Source organism: Larus michahellis, chromosome 2 (assembly GCF_964199755.1).
Source record: "Larus michahellis chromosome 2, bLarMic1.1, whole genome shotgun sequence".
Lineage (NCBI taxonomy): Eukaryota > Metazoa > Chordata > Aves > Charadriiformes > Laridae > Larus > Larus michahellis.
This window is the reverse complement of record NC_133897.1, coordinates 150,127,238-150,148,317: the sequence shown is the minus strand read 5'-3', so window position 1 is coordinate 150,148,317 and position 21,080 is coordinate 150,127,238. Positions and strand designations below refer to the sequence as shown.

The window sequence follows — 21,080 nt, the reverse complement described above, 5'->3', positions numbered from 1 at the left end:
CGTGGGAGGGCAGCTCCTCTCCTCGCCTCTCACCTTCACCGTGAGCATCATCCATTCCCCCGCTCCGCATCCCTGGAGAAGTCCTGGGCAGCCTCGCTCTTCTTGAGTGCTCAGGCTGCTGTTGGCCAATACTCGAGGTGAAGGATTTGGGCATTCCTCTGAAGTCAACTCACCTGCTAAAAGTTATGTTAAGTGTTTCATTCAGTTAGTAGTATATATTTTTTTCACTCCCCAGGAGGTTCCTTTTTCTTGTAGGACACAGACAGGTGTGTAGAGATATATGGTAACTCCTGCAATTCTGTGAGCAGAAATGCTTTTACATTTCATACAGGTTGGTGGGAACAAAGCATCCAAAGGTTTTATATGACTGCATACCTGGAATAAGGTGGGCCTCAGGCCTGAAAGTGAGAAGAGAAACAGCAAACTGAGAAAGAAATATTTTTCATTTTCATATCATCTGCAAAAGGAAATGAAAAACTAAGTCTCTCTGTGGACCATCTGTATTGTAAGGTCTGAGGCATACAGGCTCATAAACAGCATTTAAGTAGCACGGTGTAAAAAAGCATCATGAAAGCAGTAACATGCATCATCATATAGAAGACAGCTGGGTTACAGAGATGTGCTACACACGGGGATGGTGCAGGTAGTGTGGAAGTGGATGTGGCCTTCATCACTGTCAGGACCAGAGTGCTGTTGTGGGGGAGATCCATGTCTTCTCTTAGCACCAGCTGCAGGGTGGCACTGGGCTAGTTAACCCCAAACAGGGGCTGGGACACAAGAAAACACCCCATTGCCCTCCTACAGGGAGCCAGAGCATGCCCAGGAGGAATCTCTGAGCTCAGCCACCGATGCCCACCCTCCTGCCAGGCATGTACAAGAGGCACAATGTCCGAGCACCACTCTCTGGTGCTCCACCATTGCCCTCTGCTGCTCGGAGAGTAAGGCTTAACCTGTGTTTCTACTCATCCTTCCCTCTACCCCAGATCCTCCCAGTCACATGCTGGGCACAAGGCACTTGGAGAGCATCACTTTCTGGGCAGTTCTCCCTCCCTGCCATGCCCTGTTTGGTGGAGCATTGTCTGTCACCACCAGCCTTCCCTGGTCCTCTGCTGTGCTGCCCCAGCTGAAAGCTATCCCAGCACAGCCCCGTGCACATGAACATGCTCTGGTTCATGAGGACTATACACCAAACATTAAAATGTATTAACTGTTACCTCAGATGACAAACACGTATCACCAAGGGACAATTTTGCAGAGGACAGATAGGTATTGGTGACAGTTATATCTTCTAGTTCAGTGCTGAAGTGATCAGACTCTTTGATGACATTATAATTTAAGGCCACACTGTAGTTGGCCGGTTTCTTGTCCTGTTTCTGCTGGCAGTTGCAGAGTTTCCTGAAGGCTGCTCTGAACTTCTGGGACATGAGATTGTAAATTACAGGATTGATGGCACTATTTAAATAAATACAGATCCTGCAAAATAGCAGGAACCAGTTTTCTTGGAAGGGGCTGGAGAGGAAGGAATTGACCACCACCAGCGTGCGGTAGGGCATCCATAGAAATGCAAATAGAACCACCACCACAGCCAACATCTTGGTAACCTGGGGGAACAGAGAGGCAGACAGAAGAGAGGCAGAAGGTTAGTACTCATCTTGGAAGGAATAGATGCATTCTTGAAACTCTAGGGTCAAAGCAAAACTACTGACAGTCTCTTCAGCTGGGAATTTTTGATCAATATTTGACTCAGAAAGGTTTTCTACAGTAAGAACAAAAAAAACCCACCTGGCTCCAAATTCCTCCTAGTTTTTATTAAATGAATCTTTCCAGATGACAACCCCGTAAGCTAATTGTTATAGACCTGAGGATTTGCAGCTTCTCAAGCTGGAAAGCAGTGTTGATACAAATGGAAAAAATTCTTTACTGTGAGGGTGGTGAGGCAGTGGAACAGGTTGCCCAGGGAAGCTGTGGATGCCCCATCCCTGAAGGTGTCCAAGGCCAGGCTGGATGGGGCTTTGAATAACCTGATCTAGTGGGAGGTGTCCCTGCCCATGGCAGGGGGGCTGGAACTAGATGATCTTTAAGGTCCCTTCCAACCCGAACCATTCTGTGTTTCTGTGTGAAAAAAAAAGGGGTCTAATGCTATTTTTTTCCAATCACATTAGACCTCCTCCTTTAGATTAGTACAGTCTGTAGAGTAATTGAACCTAAAGCCTATTTAGATTATCTGCTTTAACAGCCACCCTAAAAGAGTTTCCAAAGCCAAAAGAAATGCAAAAAAAAAAAAAAAAGAAAAAAGATTAGATTTATTCCCATTCCTCAAATCCTCAATATTTAATTAGATCTTCATTTTTTGATGTTTACTATGAAATGTCAGTTCAAGTTTACACAGCCAGGAAAAAAGGGATTATTGATAAAACTTGGTTATTATAAAAAGTTTCATCTATTGCATAAATTTGTTTCAAACAAAGAAAAACATAACCTTTGGGGTTACCCAGGACAGCTGAAATTAAGTGAACAAGAAATAATTAAATAATTAGAAAAAAGAACTGTAAAAAGAGTCTTTCTCCTGTAAATAATTTAATTCTAGTATATATGGTATTCCCTAGTCTGTTAAAAAGTAGGAAGTAAGTTTGAAAGGTGTTAATAAACAAGGTAGAATGTATGGTGAGATGTGACAGTGGGATATCAGGGTGGGATGGCCACATGTAAGTTAGAAGATGACCTCGTTAACTGTGTGTCCAGGAACTGGAAAGCATTGGCACTGATTTTGGTGAGCTACAACTGCTTCTTTTGACTATGGGGTTTTCTACTATTTGCCTTTCTTTTTGACATAAAACTGTTGTTGCCTATTGAGAGTTTAAAGAACTTCTTTTTACCTTTGCTTCAGTCACATTATACTTTATTCCTTCTTTATGGGTGCCTGAAGTTATACTTCAATAAAACAGCAACACCTGTAATCACAGGGCACATTCTGGCTGCACAGGCTATATTTTCATTGCTTGCAGAAAGGGTAGATGTGGATCAATAAGAGATGCACTTCAACTGAAGTGAGATATCGCCACTAAAATCACTCATGTATACGTGTCAGTTTTAGGTGTGTTTTTTTGTTGGGAGTTATAGGAGTATATAATTCCCTCATCTTCTAAGCAGATAGTTCATTGTATAGAAAGCCTGCATTCTCATGGGATGCATTTTCTTCTAGCTATCTAGAAACGCACATAAACATATAACCAAATTTGTTGGGTTTGTTATAGATATTATGATAAAGAATGGGATGAAGAGCAAAATTACATATTGATATATCTATATCTATCGTGTTCTTTAAATGTACATATGCAAAGGCTACAATTTGATCCTATAATTCTCCCTTCACTCCTACTTTTGATTTCCCTACAGCTGTGTTCAGTAGAAGTAAAAAATGAGACGGTGAAATATTATCTCCTTTTTTGTTGTTTGACTGATACATTTCCTCATGACTCCTAGACTGCTTTTCTTGTTTGCCTTGCACAAACCATCATCACCATAGAGCAAAATGCGAATGTGAATGTCTCAGGTAGCTAAAAGGATGATTTTTTCTTATCTTCGAACCACTTCTAAAAGGACCTGTCCTGTGAACGTGGCTGCAAAGAGCGAGGTGACCCAGTGCTGGCCGGCTCTGGCTGAGGAAGACTCGGAGCTCCTCACCTCCTGCCTCACCTCCTGCCTCACCTCCCTCCCACTCAGCTCCAGCCTGCACCTCCAAAAGGAGCAAATCCACTCAACCCAGAATAATCATTCATCATGGAAAATAATACACATTTAAAGGAAGAAAGTAACCATTTATGTAGCTTCAATTAAGAACGGGACTGAGCCCAACTAACAGATGTGTCAGCTCAGGCATTCAGAGGGCAAGTGGGTAATAGTCTACACAGGCATCAGAGTACTTTGCTACCAGAAGCTCAGCAGGGGACTCTGTTATCATACCTACTGATCATTGGCAATTTACATTTCTTCTGAGCATGTCTTTAATGAACAATTGCTCAGAGAATCACTTACAATGGCGCAGCTGTCAGTTTGGATCCTGGGCTGAAGTAGAAATAAATTGATCTTACTGTCAAGAAGGGGATATCTGAGAGTCACACAATTAGTACTTTACAGCAATGAAGAAAATGCTGTTAGTCTTGAAGTGACTGGGTCCTATATGCCTCAAAGACATATATGTATGCAGTGTGCAAACTGTTAGCTGAATTTATGTATACTGGCAGCTTGATGTGCATTTTCCCTCTATCTAACACCAGAAGCTTGTACTGCTGCCATGTTCAGCTTACTGAGGCTGTGATTTCACAATATATTAGAACTGGCTGTTAGTACTAGATAAAAAATATCATGGTCACAGCATAAAGTGCCCTGAGCTGAAATCAATTCAGTCTGCAGGTCTGAATGTGTTTAAAAATGCCAAAAGGTTAGCTCCGCACTCTCAGGCTCTATGCCAGGTAAGACATTGTCTTGCAGTGCTCAGACTCCAGGGTTTCCTGGCATGAACATACACTGAAGCCGAAGTAACGTATGACTGCAGCTAAAAAAGCAATCCTCTTTTCACCTCCCTCCTCGTGCTGGCCCCACACAGGATGCAGGTCAGGTCAGACTGCTGGTTCAACTAAAACCCAAGCACTTCTATGTAAAGCTGGCTTTTGGTTTGCTCAGGGTAAAGATCTGACCCCTGTACCCATACCCTGCCACAGGGTCTACAGTCAGTGCAAGTGAAGAGGCAGAACCTTGTGGCCACGGATGGCACCTCTTGGTGATTCAGTCAGTGCAGGCCAATGAGGAGAATTCACCATCATTTTAGACTGGCTGCAGTGTATGTCCTTCCAAAGACTCCAAAAATCACAAATCTGGCACAAGCTCTATATTGCCAGGTAGAAGTTCAGTGGCCTGATCCATCTGACCAGTAGTGGTCATGTTTCTGAGACCTACTGCAAAGCCCTAAGTTCAGATACTTGTTTGCTTATTGGTAAATCCTCTCTAAGCTGGCTCTGGAGGCTTTTCATGACCATCTACCTCAGAGCACGACCTTTGTGCAGATGACAGCAGCTCCTAGAAGGTGCTCTGGCACTGCTCACTTTTTCCCCAGCATGGCTGGGGGGCTTGTCACCCCCCTGAAGGCTGAGGCACCCCTCAGGGCTTCTGATCCAAAGGTGCTGCAAGCATGCCCTGGACTTTTTTCACACCTGAATTTGCCTTTACAGATGAACCCAGCTTCTAAATGCATGATTTAGGCCAAAGCTGCTTTCTTGTCCACACAAAAAGTCTTCACTGGGACTGATGGGGCCGCACAGAAGTAGCTCAGAGGAAAGTTTGTTCCACTTCCCTTAAGCAAACTGCCATACCCATTTTCAAATCATCTCATATGAAACATAAGTAAGTATCATTTGCAGGACGAGTGTGTGTGTGCGCTAATTATTTGACCTTAGTGGAGTGCTAAGGGGACAAACTGTTTTAAGAACCTGCTTATTACCTGTTGTCTCTAACGGTACACCGAAGTTCCCTGAAAGCAGAAGCACTAGTGTCCTCATTCATTACTCAAGTGAAGGCGAACATACACTGATTGCTCTTTTCTTGTAGATGTGCACTGCGTATCCTATGCTCAGAGTACAAATTATTCTTAGTTACGGACATTGAAAACATGATTAAAAGGCTTTGGCTTTTGGCCAAATTTCAAGTGTACTTTGAATGATAGCAAAGTGCTTGAGATTGAATGTGTTACTGGCTGCACAAAACCACTCTTCAACGCTATCTTTTGGCTTCTAAGAATGTTCTGAAAAATATTTAAAATGTTTTCTACTAAACAGATTCCCAATATTTTAATTCTGAATTGGTATTCTTCTTTCGTTCCTGCTCCAAAACCTTGTCATTCTAAGAAAGTGCATTTATGAGACATTTTCATTACCACGGTACTAACAGTTTGGTAGTTGCTTCCTTCTCCTTTGAATACTAATCTTTCTTACACTGATAGGCAAAAGTAATAGTCATACTTACTAAGTTACTGTGCCACAGAGTCACTCGGGTGTTTTAGAGGCATGTAAGAGTATCTTTTTGTCTTGTGTTTGGTGGTGTTCATTGCAGTGCACAGAGATGGTGGAACATAGACTCATAGAGTGGTTCAGTTTGGAAGGGACCTTAAAGATCATCTAGTTCCAACCCCCCTGCCATGGGCAGGGACACCTCCCACTAGACCAGGCTGCTCAAAGCCACGTACAGCCTGGCCTTGAACACTTCCAGGGACGGGACATCGACAACTTCCCTGGGCAACCTGTTCCAGTGCCACACCACCCTCACAGTAAAGAACTTCCTGATATCTAATCTAAATCTACCCTCTTTCAGCTCGAAACCATTACACCGCGTCCTGTCATTACAATCCCTGATCAAGAGTCCCTCCCCATCCTTCCTGTAGGCCCCCTTCAGGTACTGGAAGGCTGCTATAAGGTCTCCTCGGAGCCTCCTCTTCTCCAGGCTGAATAACCCCAACTCTCTCAACCTGTCCTCATAGCATAGGTGCTCCAGCCTTCTTCTGATCATCTTCGTGTCCCTCCTCTGGATCTGTTCCAACAGGTCCACGTCCTTGTGCTGAGGACTCCAGAGCTGGACGCAGTACTCCAGGTGGGGTCTCACCAGAGTGGAGTACAGTGGCAGAATCACCTCCCTCGACCTGCTGGCCACACATGCCAGTCCGTGATTTTGTAATCCAAAAAAAGTTGTAAAATGAGGAGGATGATTAAATAAATAAAAGGATTAAGGTCTTGATGTAATAACAGTGCAAGTGATACCAAGCAATGTGATTATGGATTTCAGGTAAGCCATACAAAGCTTATCTTTCATTGCAAGCTGGAATTTGTGCTTGCTCTGCTGTGAGAGAAGAGAGAGGTTTCTCTAGAGGGCACATCATCATCTACTGCATCAATGTCTAAGAGACGACTTTCTCTAAAGGGTAACCTACCTTTTTTAATTGGCCATGGGTGGATCTCAGACAATTTGACTGCACTAAGCAACTATGTGAGGTATGCATAATGTTAAGTGAGTTGGATCCCATCCCAAGTAGAAAGAAATACATTTGCTACCTAAGGCTGTATTTATTTTTCACAGTCCCCTTGATACCTGAGGAAACTAGGAATTCCTTTGGGGAAAGAATGAAATCTACCTCAAAATATGTAATTCAATATTCATATTTTGGATGGACAAGAAAAAAAATCTGTTGACTGAGCTAGATAAGATAAAATGGAAGTGTGGATGAGATCAACACATCCAGAGCCAGGATCTCCTCTGGAGGACTGGACAAATGAGGAGCATCAGAGAAAGAGAAAAGGAAGCCCACAGCTCAGGTTGTGTTTCCATGAGCACATCAGATGATAGACAAGCAATGTATGTGCTCTTAGCTGCTATAAAAGGGAACCAGGCTGCTTCCTTGTCTTCCCGTCTGCTTCCCCTGTCCTCTTGCTCTCTTTTAAAAGGTCATGAGCTGCTTACCAAGGTAGCTCACAGTACAGGTACTCTTAGAAAAAAAGGATTTAATTTTCCCTACATTTTCAAAGTTTTCCTGTGTGGTAGGCAAATGCCTTTTCTGTCCTTCAGTTTTAAGTTCTCTTACTCTCTTCTTCATTCCTGCAATGCCTGAGTCTTCAAGACATTTTGTTGCTACAAAATGATTCAAATAATCAGAAGAAAAAATATGAACATTTTAGAAGTGCTGAGAGATACTAGGGGAAAAAAAAAAGCAAACACTGTAAGCAAAATTAAGCACTTACAGGAAAAAAAAGGCAGAAATACCTTTTATCCCTTGTACTGTATGTTGTAAAGAAACATTTAATGTTGGTTGGTGTTACTTATTAGTGAATCATTGTTCCATTGTTTTATTGTGAAATCTGCCCTGACGTACTTTGAATAACATTCTCTACTCATGATATGAAAACTTTCTATTCCTCTTATCTTTTTAATAAAAGACTGGGGTATAATATGCCTAAAATGGAGAAGAGGGGAAACTGTGATCAGCCTTCAACTTTTACCATCACAGGTGCACATCTGCTCTGAATTCATTACCCTAAGCATCAACTGTAAAATAAAAGTGTCTAAACCATCCAAAGTTCAAATAGGAGCCATTATTTCTTTTATTTCTGCAAGGAAAGACAGTTTCGAAGTTAAGTGAAATTGTGGTGGTTCTTTATATAAAAAATCCAAGAAAAAGGAGTGTTGAGATTTATCTTGATACTTATGGTAGTTTTTGCTGTAAAGATGCACAAAGGAAGACTATGAGTAAAGACTAAAGAATTATTAGCTTGAATTTCAGGCATTTGTAAAGCTGAAGCTGAAATGTGTGAATATAAGTTGAATATGAACTACTGTTGATAGAGGCAATGAGCTGATTATAGTGAACTTGATTTGTTTGCTGTTTTTGGTAATGGACAATCTGGTCAAACCTTAGGTATCACAGAATCACAGAATGACAGGGGTTGGAAGGGACCTCTGGAGATCATCTAGTCCAACCCCCCTGCCAGAGCAGGGTCACCTAGAGCGGGTTGCACAGGAATGCGTCCAGGCGGAGACTCCACCACCTCTCTGGGCAGCCTGTTCCAGTGCTCTGCCACCCTCAAAGGAAAGAAGTTCCTCCTCATGTTGAGATGGAACTTCCTATGCTCAAGTTTGTGCCTGTTACCTCTTGTCCTGTCACTGGGCACCACTGAAAAGAGCCTGGCCCCATCCTTCTGACATCCACCCTTTAAGTATTTATAAGCATTGATAAGATGCCCCCTCAGTCGTCTTTTTTCCAGACTAAAAAGACGCAAGTCCCTCATCCTTTCCTCATAAGAGAGGTGTTCCAGTCCCCTAATCATCTTCATAGCCCTTTGCTGTACCCTCTCCAGCAGTTCCCTGTCCTTCTTGAACTGGGGAGCCCAGAACTGGACACAGTACTCCAGAGGCGGCCTCACACCAAGGCAGAGTAGAGGGGGAGGATGACATCCCTCGACCTGCTGGCCACACTCTTCTCGATGCACCCCAGGATGCCATTGGCCTTCTTGGCCACAAGGGCACATTGCTGGCTCATGGTCATCCTCATCCAGTCCACCAGGACTCCTGGGTCTCTTTCCACTGAACTTCTCTTCAGCAGGTCAGCCCCCAACCTGTACTGGTGCACGGGTTTATTCCTCCCCAGGTGCAGCACCCTACACTTGCCCTTATTGAATTTCATAAGGTTTCTCTCCACCCAACTCTCCAGCCTGTCCAGCTCTCTCTGTATGGCAGCACAGCCTTCTGGTGTGTCAGTCACCCCCCCCAGCTTTGTGTCATCAGCAAACTTGCTGAGGGTGCACTCTATCCCCTCATCCAGGTCATTGATGAATATATTGAACAGGACCCAGTACTGACCCCTGGGGAACATCACTTGCCACTGACCTCCAACTAGACTCTGTGCCACTTATCACGACCCTTTGAGCTCTGTCTTTCAACCAGTTATCTATCCACCCCACTGTCCATTCATTGAACCCACACTTCCTAAGCTTCCCTATGAGGATGCTGTGGGAGACCGTGTCAAAAGCCTTGCTGAAGTCAAAGTAGACAATGTGGTAGTAATGGCACTTGTATTTTTTCTGGTTTGAATTTATGCACACGCGTTACTGTTTATGCCCTATAAATGTCTGCAATTGCAGTTAATGTTTGCTCAATTGCTATTAATTTTGATTAGGGTACAGTCAGTGAATGTGTTTTCTGGAAACTAACAATATGGATGGTTTGCAAGCACCAATAACAGACCATTTTGTAACAACAAAAACACAAATTGGTAGGCTAATGCATTCATACACATACCTGAAAAATAAGAGACCTATCATCTGTTGCGCCTGCCTTTGCAACTGCAATGAAGAAACTAAAACAAAGTGGCAGAAGAACAGCTACCCAGTAAGCTAACAAGTCAGATGTCTTCAGTCTACCACAGCACCACTGAAAGCACTACCACTGAGTTTGGTCTGGATGATCTCCAGAGACACCTGACAGCATCAGTGATTCTCTGAAATTATAACAAAGTATTGGAGGGACATTTCTTTAATCTAAGGTCCTGAGGGATCTGAGACAAAGTCCCTTGTTGGGTCATGATGCTTTGGATCATGTTCAGTCTTTCTTGCCACTACATGCAGCTTTCACTCTAGTTCCATGACAACAAATGCAGTTCCCCAGTGTTTCATGAGGTCTAGGATACCTTACGCATTCATATTATGTGTTTAATTAGACAGCTCCACTCCAAATTCATAGTCTGTATTTTCTGGTGAGTGAGTAGAAATCAACTTCACTTCCTCGGGACCTGTGAACATCTGTCCAAATGATCATATAGTTGTTAAATAAATCTTAACATTGAATTTGCATTGAAGTTCCTTCTTTGTCTCCAAATCAAGTAAATAGACTTTGCACTGTCTGGCCTTAAGAGATATTCTTTGTCATGATATCATCTCCTAATCATATTGGTCTTTCCTTTGTTAAACTTTGAAATTTCATCCACTGTGACCTGGATTCAACTGACGGTCACTGGAAAACTTTGTTTTCTCAGCTTCCCTCCTGTTTAACTTGAGGAAATGTGTGCCTGTCCTCAGCAACAAGGGAACAGAATAGAGCTGGCAGATGTTTAAGGATGCTTTCCAGAGAGTGCAAGAGCTCTTGATCCCTAGGTGTAAGAAATCAGGAAAGGAAAAAAAAGACCAGAACGGCTGCGTCAAGAACTGCTGGTCAAACTAAAGGGTAAGAAGGAAATGCACAGGCAATGGAAGCAGGGACAGGATCCTGATAAGAGTATAGGAACACTGCACAGTTGTGTAGGGATTGGGTCAGGAAGGCCAAGGCACAGCTGGAGCTGAACACAGAAAAGGATGCAAAGAATAATAATAAGGGCTTCTACAGGTATGTCAGCTAGAAAAGGCAGATCAAAGAAAGCATGCCCTCCCAATGAGCAAGACTGGCAAACTGGTAACAATGGATGAGGAGAAAGTTGAGGTACTCAGAACATTTAATTCTATTTTCTCAGGTTCAAATTATGCAAATCAATCAGCAGAAATGCTCTATAGTTTCACCATGGTCACAGAGGTTTCACCTTACTCTTAGTCACCGTTTCATTTTCTCTTAATCTTTTGCAAAAAATACTGTATCGTTGTTTATCACTGAGACCCCTATTGGTAGTTTTGGGCCCCTCACTACAAGAAAGACATTGAGGTGCTGGAGTGGGTCCAGAGAAGGGCAACAAAGCTGGTGAGGGGTCTGGAGAACAAGTCTTATAAGGAACGGCTGAGGGAGCTGGGCTTGTTTAGTCTGGAGAAAAGGAGACTGAGGGGAGACCTTATCGCTCTCTACAACTACCTGAAAGGAGGGTGTAGACAGGTGGCGGTCGGTCTCTTCTCCCAGGAAACGGCCTCAATTTGCACCAGGGGAGGTTTAGATTGGGTATTAGAAAAAATTTCTTCACTGAAAGCGTTATCAAGCACTGGATCAGGCTGCCCAGGGATGTGGTTGAGGCAGCATCCCTGGAGGTATTTAAAAGACATGGTGCTGAGGGATATGGTTTAATGGTAGTGTTTTTTGGCAGTGTTTTAACTGTTTTTTGGTTTTTGTTAAGTGTTTTAAGTTTTTAAGTGTTTTAACACTTTTTGGCAGTGTTAAGTTAATGGTTGGACTTGATGATCTTGAAGGTCCCTGCCAGCCTAGACGATTCTATATTCTATGATTATAAGGTTATTTTCTTTGCAAAGCATAGCCAAAAGTCCATTTGACACAGTTAACTCCAGCTCCATCAGACCTAATAGGTGTTTTAGATTTTTCTTTAGTCACAAACTAAACTCAGGCTTGAAGGTTTACCTACACATTTCAATACCAAAAACAAATGTCACACTAGTTGATTCCTCAGGGCCTAACACCACACAGCCTTGAGCACAAACTGATTCCTTTGGAAATAAAGCATATCAGTCTCTCGCTTTCTTTTGGCAGAGATCTTCCCTCAGGAGAAAGCCAGGTGTTGCCTACTGACTCGTAGTGGCTGATCAAAAACTCTGCAAAGGCAATAAATGGCTCTTACTGCTTTCCATAAAGAGTGGATCAGCTGGATTTAGCTTCTGACAAAGAAGAGGCAGAATGTACGAGTTTCTGTTCCTTCTGGGACACCGTGAGCCTGATGGAAAGTACAAAGTGAATTGGAAACATACTCCCATGTACAAAGGAGTACCTGGATGTCAAATCAATCTAGTTTTCTTTTTGAAAACCTTTAAAATACATCTATCGCACCCCACTATCCAGTACATTTCTGTAAAACAAAATCAATGTTGCACGAGTGGGACTGATTTAGCTGTTCAGAAGTGGATGTAAGAATGGAGTTTGACACATCCTATGGGCACATATTGGTGCTCCTTTGCTTGGCAGAACTTTACTTTGCAGTGAAAACAAGTAGCTCATAATTTCAGTAGTTGTCCAATATCAGCAGTAACAGCTATTGTCCAGTGAAACAAATATGTGTTGGAAATAAAGATACTTTATGAGAAAAGAAAGCTTATTTTGTTCCTTTCCCTCTCTTCTGACATTTAAAAAAAAAGGACCGTTTTTTATACCTGTTTGGTTTTTTTTTTTTCCTTATCTTCCCTGTTGAGTTTTGTCTTGTTTTGTCTTTGAACGAAAACGTCAGGGGGCACTGAAGAGTACTTTGAAGGCTTTGTCCATTGGTGGTTGTTGGCATGGGGGTATTGATCCTTCAGTAAACAGATTTTGTTCCCAGTAGCTTTCCAAACATCGGAATTAAATAAGTATTTCCTAGAAATAACATAGTTCTGTGACTTTTAAATTGTGTGAGTGGGAGGGTGAAGGCAGGGAATGGCATGAGTAAGCAGAGGACCACTTTCTACCTGGAAAAGCTAATTTTCATTCATTGGAGATGTACTATAGCTTCACTCTGAGCTTAGCCCTAGGCATCTCACATGAAAAATACGTTAAAATAGGCTTGACTCACCATTCTAAAATATGTTGTGGGCCTTCTTTGTAAATCATAGAATGCTCTAAATTGCCATTCTGTTTTTAAAACAAAATAGTCCTCTGATCACCTGACCACTTTTTTCCCCTTCAGTGCTGGCGTTATGTCTGTTTACATCAGAGACTGAAAATATCTGTTCTGATAAAACTGAACATGGTTCATTAATTCTCCTTCAGCTGTAGCCACCTCCCTTCCCCTGTTTATCTCACTGCTGCGCTTGCGAGCTCCCCCTCACCCTTGCCTCAGTTTAGGTATCTGTCCTCCACAGTTGTAAGGAAATGGTTATTTTATTCTATATTTGCCTCCTCCCTGAGTATAAAGCTATTCTAGATGTCATATCAGGGTTGTTCCTCCCTTGCTTTGCCCTTTCTGTTGGTGCCAGATGTGAGGAAGCATCCTAGGTGTTGTATCCAGGATGGTTTCCAAGTCGATCTATGTATTTTTAGTCCGTCAGCTTCTAATTCTGGGCTAATTCTGATACCAGAAACCTAAAAGTGATGCATTGGCATTTTTGAAGAAAAAAATTGAAATTGCATAACTGTATGACTCACAATAGAAAGTATTGACTGTATATAGAAGATATTGACTGTATATAGAAGACTAAGCCTTGGAAGCAGATGTAGAAACACAAAAGTCAACAGTACATATATAGCTATATTCTAACACAATAATATAGGTTAAAAAAGGTCTAAAAAACCAACAGGTAGGGGAGAAAATGCTTTCTTACCAAGGTAAAAAGCAAGTTTTGGCCTTTTTTAATGTTGGAAAACCTTCCTAACATAGACGAGATAATGGGAAGTCCCGCAAAAATTAAAGAAAATGGTATGATCTGGCAGTCTGAGTCAAGCTAAATCCAGATTAGCCAAGCAATCCAGGTCAGATCAAGTGGGGAAATCAATTCACATACCACCATGTTGGATTATTCTTCCTCAAAAATGGCTATGAAATTCCTAAATTAAACCCTTATGAAAGTTGAGGAAACCTATCTAATTTACTGTTTCATTCTGATATATTATATAAATGTGAGCTCATAATAGGTGAATTATAATAATAATAATTATTCATAATCACTTGGTGGAACTGCACTGAATTTCCATGTCCAAGTTTTGACAGTGGGGAGGTTGCAGAGGTGGCCTCTCAGAGAACAGGTCTGGGGCTGCCCCATGCTGGACACAGATGGTTCCATCCAGCTCCAACAGATCCTCTACAGGACACAGCTGAGCCCATCAGCCAAGCTGGAGGCATCTCTGTGAAAACATACTTAAGAAATGGCAAAAATTCTGGAAAAAGAGAGAGAGGGGAGAAGAGAACAAAAGAGTGAGAAATAGCAGGGGGAACACCAAATTTAGAGGAGGAGGTGCTCCTTGGTCCTCGGGGAGGACATACATACGCTGAAACAGAGGAAAAGAGAAGGAAGGAGTAACAAACCTCTGCGACCTGATCGCATCTCTCCCTGTCCTCATGCTGCCAGTTGCCTCATGAAAGGGACTGAGTGTAACTTGTGACTATAACAAGGGGCAATAAAATGGAAATAAATGAAGTTAATTTTCCCCAAGTCGAGTATGCGTTGCCCATGACTATAACTGATAAGTTATCTTCCTATCCTTGACCCATGAGTTTTCTTGCTCCTGTTCTTACCATTTTCTCCCCCATCCTGCTGTGGGGGAAAATGAGCAAGCGACTGGGTAGGTGTTTGGCTGCCAGCTGGGGCCAACCCACCACAGGAACACGCACAAATGTCATTTTGTAGAAATGTTCTTGGATAAATATGAGAAATGCCACAGAAGTAGAAAGTGTAGGCCACATTTTCAGTCACTTTTTCTAGTGACATCTAGTGGCAATGTCCAATGCTGGACATTGTATGCAACTCCATCGCTGTAGTGCAAGCACAGTCCCAAGAAGGCATACAGACAGTTCTACATGACAACAGAATTCACTATGAGGCCAAACTATACTGTTAGCTATACATGTCTTTGCCAGAGCAGGAGGAAATTTTCACTTGTGTGTCTTACTAACTGTTGAGAATTTATATTTCTTTGAATGCGGACTTGTGTTTTCCCTTTTTACACCACTGGCTATATTTTGCATGCTACTATTATATAAAAAATATTACTAATAATGCCACACTCTCCTTGCTTTTCTTCCTATGTTGTACTATAGGCAAATGCCAGCTTTACTCATAATGATGCTACTTTAAACCATCAGGTTACTTAGGCTTTTAGAAAACATCTTGCTGTCTTTACAAGACATAAAAGACATCATATTATAATCCTCACTTTTTGGCTTCATAAAAAAAACAGTATCCACATTCAGCAATGCTCAATGTAAAAGATTTGTCTGTTTTTCAAGTGATGCTAAGCACACGTAATCAAGCATGTATATTAAAGTGATACTGAGAACTTGAAAAGCAGATTATCTTCTTCTACTAATTAATGGGCAAAGAAAAACAAAATTAAACATTTCTAATCTGACTATTAACTACAAATGGAGACACATAATTAAATATAACCTAGCCCACATGTTTCAGCTGTGCATTTCAAGGCATGGTTCTACTGCTCTGGGAGCACTCGGTGCTCTAGCAGGCAGCTCAGTTGACTTTTGAGGTCAGTGCCATCTCTGAAATAAGGGAAAAGGGTCCCTCTCATTAAGCAATAGCAATCTACATAAAACAAGAAGAATATAAAAGTTCAACCCATCTCCCAAGGGGGACACTCAGCTTGCTTGAAAAAGTGCACACCTCAGCTTTGCTTCCTGAGGGAACCGTGCAGTGCAGGGAAGTAGAAGCATCCCACTTGGCAAAGCCACCCCCCGGGGTGCCTTGCGGTGGCTGCCGAGGGCTGCGAGCCACGTCGCTCCACACGGAGCATTGCTTCCCAACGCTCACATCAACCTGCCTGACCCCAGCGGAGCCTGCCCCCGAAAGCTGGCTACGGAGCCATGCGCCCCGCGCTTCTCAGCGCTGCACCCCGCTGTGCTGCCTGCTGTGTGCGCACGGGGCAGTACGGCTTATTGCAAACAGCCATAATCAATCTGCTAATTGTATTCTACTTGTATAATTACACGTTGCGGCATACATGTTTAACAATGTAAAAAGAAGCTAGTCAAATCTATGCCTCAGTTTTGAGCCATGAATACATAAAAATATTTTATAAGAAACAATAACAGAGATGATACTTAGCATTTACAAAGCATTTTTATATACAGACTTAAGCTGAAGTAGACCTTTCGCAGGGGAATGAGAGACAGGAAAAGTAGCAACTTGACTGCATTTGCAGAGTGACACAGTGCCTTAGCTGGGACAAAAGCTCGTCTCCTAAACTCCCAGGCTATTTCCTTCTCTTCAATTCTCAAAATAACTCGAGTCACTTTGTATATTTGGCAGATTTACTAACAGGCTGTAATATAAGGAAACTATATTTTTAATTGTTTCATTCTTTATTGACACCTCCTAATTGCTTTTTCATATAGGAAACAAAATAGTGTTTGTTTTTCAGTTCTTGCAGTAGTTGATAATGAATATGCAAGAAAAAAACCCCACATATTTGTACGTGTATGTCACAGAATTTCAGCTTGACTACTTAGCAAAAAGGGAGAATATATTTCACCCCCTTCCACACATTTAGACTAGTGATCTCTAAAGCAAGCGGTTTTAGGTTTCAGAAAGCCATTTCAAACTGCTGCTCCTACCTGCCTTCGAGAAGCAATAGTGCTATTGAAACTCCTGTTAGTCATCTTGGAATTCACAGGCTTGCTTTGGTGAGCCACGTCATTCCTCCATGTCTTAGAGTTTTCTTTTGGGTCCGAAGGGATAGGGTTCAGGAACAGTATTCTAGCAATCAGGCCATAGAGGACAGTCGCCAATACCATTGGCACAACATAAAATATACCAAAGTCCATCATGTAGATAGGAGAGTAATAGCTCCTGGACACCTTGTAGCCACAGGACACAACAGTAGTGTCCTTGTAGACTACTGTATTAAGGTCTAGCAAGAAAAACCAGAGCATACAGTACATGGAGGTGAAAGCCCAGACAAAAATAATGATCTTTTTGGCTCTTGAAAAAGTGCATAGGAATTGAGCTTTGATTGGGTGGCAGATGGCTATGTATCTCTCAATAGTGAAGGCAGTGATGGAAAAAGAAGAAGCATTGATCCCTAGGTACTGGAGATAAGTGATGCAGAGACACCCCACGTAGCCGTACACCCAGGATCTATACAGGCTTTCTGTGATATTGGGTAGTCCTGCAGCCACAAGCACCATGAGATCTGCCACAGCCAGACTCACCAGATAGCAGTTAGTGGGAGTTCTCATGTGTTTGGTTCTGAGGACCACCAAAACCACCATGATGTTGCCCACGATGCCCAGTCCGCAGATCAGGAGGACCAAGAGGATGGTAACCACTTGGTATTCAGCTGTAACGATCTCCTGGCTTGATAGTGGCAGCCCAGTTTGGTTCTGCTCATCCCCTGTGCCATTCTCCATCTTCACCAGCCCACTGCTGCTTCTGCCCAGCACTCGGTCTCAGCACATGTTGTCCATGGTCCCCTGCAAAAGGGTGAGTGGAGCAGAGCGTGGGTGAGCCGCAGCCCCACAGCACGTTCTCTGTGTAGTCACAGTCCCATTCCCGAACTGTCCTCCACTCACTTGAAAGCACCCGGACTTTCAGTCTTTGTAAATTCAATTACCGGACAGGTTAATCCCTCTAAGAGTCCAGCTCATTCGCACAGGTTAAAAAGCTGTTTTCTCATGTGGAGATGGGAGATTCCTCCCCCTGCAGAGGAGGAGGCGGCGGCGGCAGGGAAAGCAGAGCCCTCCTGCACTGCCAGCTGGCTGAAGCATTGCACGGGATGAGCTGATCCAGTCCCGGCAGACTCCAGCATCGCCGCTTTCCAGGAGGAGTCACAACGCACCGAGGGTGGAGACAGCAGCGGGAAGTGAAAGGAGAGTGATTTGTAAAACCCCACAGGTTCTCTGCTCTGCGCTGCTTTCCCTCTCTCCTTTCAGATGGCTATCTCGCCTATCGATCATATTGATCCACCCTGGCAAACAAAGGGGAGATTGACTGGCAACAAAAATACACCAATTTCTAAAATGCTGACTTTCCCCATGTCCCTGTCCTTGTGAAAGTGGTGGTAATTTAGACTTGCCTCCTGCTTTGCAGGGAGCTCTAAGAGTCCTTTCAGAGCCGACAGAGAGAAACGTATTGCAGCTTCTGAAACGAGCAGGAAAAAATGGGTTTCTTAACTTTATAGACAATTCTGTTCAAAAACCCTATTGCTATTGCTGTCATCACTCCTGAGCCCTTTCAGCTCTTTCCTGGATTGTAGCACAGCAACAATAAAACTGCCAGAGCACAAATTGCTTCTTAATGAGATCAGTCACACACACGTGCACACACACACACACACAGAGTGTTACTAATCTACCACCGTTTCCTCAATGAAGAGTCTTCTCTGGTTGAATAAACTCCTCCTTGTTTCAGTCGGGTTGTGTGAAACCACTGGCAAATCGGAGACTAGTGGAAATAACTGCTTTGAGATGCGCTGATGAAAGCCCTACGGATGCAGTAGCAGTATTCACGAGCTCACCTGCACCTGGATATGGAAGCAGAGCTTTCCTGCCTCCCTTACTGTTGGTCTTAATGCCTCAGTGTGAGAAACAATAGCAAAACCTTCTGCAGGGCTCCATGAAAGAGCCCATGTCAACTCCCCATCACAGTGTTTCAACCCATGGTTTCTCCTTATACTATTGTGTTAAAAGGTTGAAGATTAAATCTGCCTTAAAATCCCTTTTTTTTTTTTCTGCATTTAGGGCAATTGTTTTTGCTGTTTTCTCAGCAAGTGTTCAAAAAAATAAAGTGTTGCACAACTGGGCAAAAGCAACTTGGATTTCAAAACAGATTTTAGTGTTAAGAGAGAGGGATTAGCATAGGCACATGATGTAATGTTTACAAAACTAGGATTTTAAATAGACTGAAACAACAGGTGGTGACGAAAAGAGAATACCATCTGAATAAGAGCTGGAAATGAGACTCAAACAATTTCAGAGGTTTGAAGCCACTGGGTTAAGTTTTCAAGTCATTTTTTCCATTTGACTTTTCACACTTCAATTGTGATTAGACACTTTTCATCTGTAGACCCCAAAGTACTTAATGAAGTAAAGCAAATATCATTATTCCTATATAACAAATGAAGAAACAGAGGTGAAAAGAATCAGATTCGTTGCCAGTGGCCTGTGGGAAAATTCAGATTACTGGTTGTTTGACCATTGGTATATCAACAGAATTGTATCACGGGTCTTATTGAGATTCTGCTCCATATGATCTGCAGATCACGTTATTCTGGACATAGCTGAAAAAGGAAGAAGGGCCGAGCTAGTGTGATGCCAGGGTGTCAGGAAAAGGATTCCTCCCAGCCCCCTTCATACTCCACAACATTTTATCCTTCAAACTGGACAGATTCCCTGTTAGCAATCTATGCCTTCAAAGCTATGTGACATTAGTGGATGTAGCCCAAGATGCTCAACCCCATAGTGTAAAACACACCAGGAGGGAGCCCAGGAGTGAACTGGCACAGGTGGAGCGTCAGTAATCAGAGACCCAGCAGGGGTCAAACCCAGCAGGGCGCTGAACCAGAGTTCAAACCAGGAAACTGATTAGACCCCTTAACCCTCAGTGGCTTCAGCTGAATCTGAAGTTTTTGCCACCTCAGTAGACTAATTTCTCTTTCAGTGGTGACTGGTGCCTTTCTGCCACACCATCCCACAAAGAAGTCTTGTTCCTCATGCCTCCATGTATTCTGCTAGCTTATTGTAGGCAATGTGGATGGTCTGAGTTGGGGAGGAGGAACTAGTGCGTCTGATAGTATGTAAGTGCTTGCAGTACCAGAAGTAATGGCTGAGGACATGGGATGCAGAGAAGATGGAGTACGTTTAAAGGCCCACATGACTTTGAAGTGAATATGGGAAGTCTGGAAGATGTGCAGGAAATGTATTATCTGCTGATGGCCTCATTCCTCTGTGGCTCTACTGGTGTGTATCAGAGATGGGACAGACCATCTTATCTCAGCCAGTATCAGCCTTTTTATGGCTTTTTGCCAAGCGTTTCATTCTGGTAAAGAAAAAAGTATAGAGTTGTCACCATATGGCTACAGGAGGCGTTCAAAGGATTTTTACAGTATTGATTAACATCCTCTATGGAGCACTTCCTTTTTGTTTTCATGCAGTACTTCCCCAACCTATAATATTTCTGTAAAATATGCAGTAATTGCAGAAGGATATTCAAAACTATAAATATACGTTCTGTGTAATTGAAGCATCTGGTGTCATGGATTTGGCACGAACATCATGTGATGCACATTGCCTGATACATTCAAATTATCCTTTTAACATGGTCATCAGTCAGAGATCAGATGCTACATTTGGGAATCAATAAAAGAGCAGCTTTTTCTCCCAGTTAATGCTGTGTCAACGTAACCGTCAAAAGACACTGACTAGTTTCAAAAGCAGTTCAGCATTAATACATGCAAGCCCAGCAGCTGTGCCAGAGAAATTTTGAAAGCAGATGGACCGGAGATCGCTGTGAAACTTTTACTGCATATTTGTTACTCCAGTTTAGACACTTACCTGTTGGTCCAGGCATCAATTGACATTACATGAACAAATGAGAACAGATGCAGTTAGCAAGTCCACAACAACAGGTTGAAAAACAAGCCACTGAAATACGCTGACTTTTGCTAATATATTTTTGTTGGTACAACCCTTTGGGTAGAAGGAAATGGAGGAAGCATCCTGTTGATGCACCCTATGCTGTATACCACTTAGCCAACAATATTCTAGTCCATTTTTTTTTTCCATTTGTCTCAATTAAAATGTGTCTCTGCTCACTTGAGGCACAACAAACCTATAACAAACTGTCTCATAACGTTAAGCACATGCTGAGATGGAACAATGAATCACTATAAACATTCTACCCCACTAGCTATAAATTATTCTTAATTCTGCTTCTCTAACTCAGATCGCTTCCCCAGCTGTCCTTTTCTCTTCTGAAAAACAACCCCGC

General features: G+C 42.7%; 1 protein-coding gene across 2 annotated transcripts; it reads right to left on the bottom strand.

The window, feature by feature from the left end:
- Nucleotides 1–367: 367 nt before the first annotated feature.
- Nucleotides 368–17,503, bottom strand: TRHR (thyrotropin releasing hormone receptor). 2 transcript variants are annotated; one of them, XM_074573662.1, is made up of 3 exons: nucleotides 16,709–17,503; nucleotides 1,215–1,601; nucleotides 368–398 (listed from the first exon to the last, which is right to left on the bottom strand). In XM_074573662.1, exons 1-3 carry the CDS (start codon nucleotides 17,501–17,503, stop codon nucleotides 393–395), a joined length of 1,188 nt encoding a protein of 395 aa, XP_074429763.1. In that variant the 3' UTR covers nucleotides 368–392. The 2 variants fall into 2 exon arrangements, with proteins under 2 accessions (XP_074429763.1, XP_074429761.1); XM_074573660.1 differs by lacking the exon at nucleotides 368–398 and having other exon boundaries at nucleotides 1,194–1,601.
- Between the last annotated feature and the right edge of the window lie 3,577 nt (nucleotides 17,504–21,080).